The sequence below is a fragment of the Sinocyclocheilus anshuiensis genome, unplaced genomic scaffold (assembly GCF_001515605.1).
Source record: "Sinocyclocheilus anshuiensis isolate Anshui unplaced genomic scaffold, SAMN03320099.WGS_v1.1 scaffold923, whole genome shotgun sequence".
Taxonomy (NCBI): Eukaryota; Metazoa; Chordata; class Actinopteri; order Cypriniformes; family Cyprinidae; genus Sinocyclocheilus; species Sinocyclocheilus anshuiensis.
In genome coordinates, this window is record NW_015544138.1 from 766,391 (window position 1) to 771,641 (window position 5,251).

The following is a 5,251-nucleotide window of genomic DNA, read 5'->3' on the forward strand; positions in this document are numbered from 1 at the left end:
GTGTGTGTGTGTGTGTGTGTGTGTGTGTGTCACCTCTGTTCTCCGTGATGAATGGACAGTATGACCCCAGAGTTGAGTTTCTCCTGTTTGAGGGTCAATGCGATGGTGAACTCGCTCTTTCCTCTGAGTTTCTGCAGCATGCGGCCCGCTGCGTCGTCTGGGACCCTCACGCTCCGGGACGAGCCTGCGGAGAGGCAATCCATTAACATTTCACACGGACACAGAGACGATCACAGGACGAGTATGCTCCGCTCGTGTCTTCTAGTGAAGGTAGAGATGAACCGCAGCATGTTCACCATCAGTTATGACCAAACAAATCAATCCATTAACATATATGAAAGCCTGGGGGGAAAACACAACGTTCATGTTTGAGTGCATGAGCAGCGAGACGGCTGGACACTGCAGATGTTAGCTGGTCTGGTTTTACAGGGGTTTTGGGCTCTTTCCAGCTGGCTAAGACCGGTTTAAACCAGCTCAGACCAGCTCAGGCAGGTGTTCTCAACAGGGATTCAGGGAAAACAACTGAAACTCTTAGAGATGCACAATTATATCAAAGCAGTAAAGTGTGGAAATGCTTCCTTCAAGTCCTGTAGAAATGATTGTATTTATGAGTTGAATGCAAATGAACTACATCATGCACAAGAATGGGAAAATGGGAAAGGATGTATTAAATATGAAACACAATAAAATATTCAAATAAATAAATGTCAAATACATAAATAAATATTAGACATTTATATGATTATATATTTACATAAAATATTCAATGTTATATATATATTATATATATATATATGAAGAGTTTATTTAACTCTGGGGTTTTTTTTTTTCATTTTCAAAAATCATGTTTTTTTATTATGTTATCATGTTTTTATTGTTTTACTGTGTTAGCTAGCTGTATTTTATTTTTTTTTTTTAGTTATTTTTACTTAATCAAAACAGCCCAACTCCCACCCCCCCAGTTTGATTGAGATTAATTGGAATGCACAATGAAAAAACATGATTTTTGAAAAGAGTTATCTGTTTTTGCAAATGAACTCTTCACATACATATATATATATATGATCATATTTATCCAATTTTACATATATCACACATTACATCAGTCAATCAGCTAATGTGCATCTTCTGAGCATCATTCGGTTGCATCCTATCCTATTTGTCTTTGCAGAAAATGAAACCTAAAATTGTTTTATCTGTGTATTTTTTTATGTGTCAACCCAAAATCATTTCCATAATTTCCCCACAAAGTCTTGAGGGCGACATAAACAGCTCATTCCTGTCAGTAAACAGCAAAACGCTTTGAGATGGCGTTATCTGGTGCAGAGTGGTTTGAGTAATATTACGAGATGTGAATGTCTGCGTCGAGTCAAAGTGGATTATATGGATGTTGATGACAGCATCAGTTATTAATAATCTCCAGACTGACACACACGACACGATGAATGAATCTGAGCGCGGAAAACGAGAGGTTTCTTACGCTTGATTCCTCCCAGCAAACAGCTCTTCCTCCTCCTCCTCTCATGCCACTTTCTAATGGAGGCATCAATAAATGATCAGCTCTCTCTCAGAAGTGATCACATCAAAGCCGGTGGCACAGTTACAGGACTCCAGCAGCAGCCAGTAATGAAGACACGCGGGCATCCTCCAAAAAAGCCAATCGATCAACCTCCAGCACTGAGGAAAGACCAATTAACAGATCCGGCTTCAGTCTGCCATTTAATTAGTCACCGTCTCGTTTTCACTTCAGAACTGAACTGCACTTCTCGCATTCTGTCCTTCATGAAAGGAAGTTTCGGGGGAATTTCTGCAGCCTCAGCTCTTTTAATGCATCAATGTTTCAATTAGTAGGGTAATACTTTATTTTAAGGTGTCCTTGTTACACGTTACATGTAATTACTATTATAATAACAATTATACATTACTCAGTACTTAAATGTATAATTACACTGTAACAATGACACTTAAAATAAAGTGGAAGCAAATATAGTTACATTATATATTTAATATTTACATAATTATATTTATGTAAAAATTAGTGCTGAGCAACGATTAATTGCAATTAATCGCGTCCACAATAAAAGTTTTTGTGTACATAATATATGTGTGTACTGTTTATTTATTATGCATATGTAAAGACACACATACAGTATATATTTAAAAATATATATTTACATGTATATATTTATATTCATATAATTGATATTATATATATATAATTTTAGTTACATACATTTCCCCAATAATTTTAGACCATGTTTCATTAATAATCAAATTAACACATAAATATATTTTAACATTATATATTTACATGATTGCATACCATATATTTGCATAAATATATAATTATAATTTTAGAAAAAAAAGTTATATATATATAATCTTTTTTTTTTTTTTTTTTCCTATTTTGCCACATGGGAAAGGAAAATGTTTTTGCTCTTTCATAGCTCTGAAGATCTCAGTTACGTTTCATTTAAGCATCAACAGATGTTTCTTATAAAAGTCCTCATTAGAAACAAAAACAGACCCAAATGAGTCACTAGTCGTCATCCATCCAAAAAAAATAATTTTCTGAAATATTAATCAAAATTAAGTGAGTTTTTGATGAAAATAAGAAGAAAAAAATACCTGCCATTTGGGGTCAGAAAAATAAACATAATTCAAAGGGGAAAAAAGTTTATTTTCTGACCCCAATGGAAGACATTTTTCTTAACAAAAAGCCACTCAATTTTGATTTTTTTTTTCAAAAAATAAGACTTAATATCTTCAGTCATTTTGGTTCTCGAGTAAATGTTTCTTGATTGAAGAATGTTTAGATATTTGTACTGGAAAAGTGAAAACTCCAGAGTAAAATCATCTTTAGAAGCTCATTCTAGAGGAGAAACAGGTGAGCTTGCAGAAGTCTTTTTTCTCAGGAGAAGCATCTGAGAAGCCTGAGACTCCAGCAAGTCTCCTTTTAATCTCATTAGATGACATTTGTGAACTTTCTTTCATGCAAAACCCTGTCAAAGGCAGAATTTGTTGTGAGAGTTCATGTGCAGGACATGAACTTCACTTACAGGAAATGTTGAGTGTCCTCCAGCGAAACTATTTGGAAACATACTCTAAACAGAAATGTGGCCAGATATAAACAAATTACTAGTGTTTTTTAAGCAGCAGTTCATCCAAAAATGAAAATCACTGACTCACTCCCACATCGTTCCAACCTCGCTTCACTTTCTTTCTTTAGTGGAGAACAAAAGAAGAGGCACTGGCATGTTTAAATGAATTAGACCTTGAATGGCTTGTTATAAATTAAGAAGTCAAGTCATGATGGTTATTTTGTCCGTTTTATGACTCAAGTGTTTGTTAATGTGAAGCTGTTTTTGTACTTTTGTCAGATACATCATTCAGTCGTATGAATTATCTTATCTTTCGATTTGTATCCAATAAGATTCAAATAAACAAGGAAATAATCTAAAATTATTTCATTTCTAGAAAATCTATGTTGTGATTCATACAAAAGTTTTTTTTTTTTACTGCCACCCTTAATTTTGCAAAAATAGATATGTTTATTTCGTTTACTTTATTTACATTTATGCATTCAACCAAAAAATAAATAAAAATGTAGATTTGAAATTTAGCCAGGATAAAATATATATATATATATATATATATATATATATATATATGCCATTTAGCCTGATTTTTAAAGATATATTAAAGATATATACATTAAGAGTGATTCATTTGTAATTTGTAAAAAAATAATAATAATAATAAATCAAGAACAAATAAACATAATAATAATAATAATAATAATAATAGTCACATGTTTATTTAGTTTAATTTTATTTACAATTATCCAATGAGAGTGTAAAATAAATATTTTAAATAGAAAATAAATATTTTTAGCATTTAGCCAGAATTTGTTTTAAAAGATCGATATGTTAAGATAATAATTAATTTGTATATATATATATATGCATTTAACCAGATTGTTTTTTAAAAATTATAAAATTATTAATGTTAATAAATTTAAAGATATATATATATAAAAAAATTAAAACTACATTTATGCATTTAGGCTTTTTTTTTTGGGGTATTTGGCATTTGCCATTTAGCTAGATTTTTTAGGAGAAATATGTTAAGATAATGATTAATTTGTAAAACTAGTCACATGTAAAAAAAAATGTTTGGATTTAAACAATTTTTTACAGATACATTAAGATAATGAATAAATGATGAAGATAATGCTTATATGAAGCTCTGAAGTCCATCCTGAGACATCTTCAAACAGAGGAGCTGCAGGATGATGATGATGATGATGATTTGAAGCGGAGTGAGTGAAAGTGGCGTGTTTGAGTCGCGGCGGTTGCCCTTTGATTCCCAGCAGGACCGTGCGTCCCGCTCCAGAAAGCCTCTCAGGCCTGATGAAAGGCTCTCGGTGGGAAGGGCTTTGATGGTCGGGATCTCCTCGGCTGTCTGACCCAAGCGTCTCCATGGAAACAGCTCTTCCGTCCGGCTCGCCCCGCAGACAGATGCCCCATGAGTCCCAATGCAGCTCATCCTCCATCGACCAGGAGACACTGCAGCGAGCAGACGCCCCACAACAAAGCCAGGCCACGATTTCACAAAAATTAACTCACTCGCTCTCATGCTGTTATCATCTTAGCATATTTTTTTTCTTATTATGTTTAATATCTTTTTAAATGTTATTATGGAGGTCGAATAGGCTGTGGTCAAAGCGTCACATTATGCAAATACACTTTAATTTAATTTTTTAATTAATTTATTTTTTGGAAGATTACTGTAGTACATTTAGTACCATTTCAGTCTTTCTACTTCAAAATTTGCTCTGTCTTTGTAATCAGAGTCTCCGAGCTATTGAGTAATTTACTGTCAATTTCTGATTAAAAATTGTTTGTACACCAAAGTTTTTTTCAGTGCATGTAAACGTTACCCAAAACCTCACTGAATGCATTGCAGACGTGCGGCTAGAGTTTCCTTCAGATGTCTGTGCCATTAAACCACATGCAATGAATGCATTAAGAATCCGTACAACTGCACTATTATTCTGCTGCATAGGGCTGTCCAAAAAAATTCGAATTTGGAATATTCGTTGAATTAAAAAAAAAAATCCAGTTGCATTCGAATTTAAGGTCTGCGTCAGCCATCAGGCAGCCTTATCAGCGGCGCATGAGATGCGATGACGATGTATGTGTCATTGATTGCATTTGAATGCTTTTGTTAGCCTATCCAGTTGATAGCA

The 5,251-nt window shown here is 33.5% G+C and overlaps 1 protein-coding gene across 2 annotated transcripts in view; it reads right to left on the reverse strand.

Annotated features, from left to right (window-relative positions):
* nell2a (neural EGFL like 2a) overlaps window positions 1-5,251 on the reverse strand; it is a 113,842-nt gene that overhangs the window by 98,198 nt on the left and 10,393 nt on the right. For both annotated transcript variants that reach the window (XM_016494760.1, XM_016494761.1), the window contains exon 3: window positions 34-184. In XM_016494760.1, the coding sequence (XP_016350246.1) occupies window positions 34-184 (151 nt within the window). The remainder of the gene's footprint in view (window positions 1-33; window positions 185-5,251) is intronic.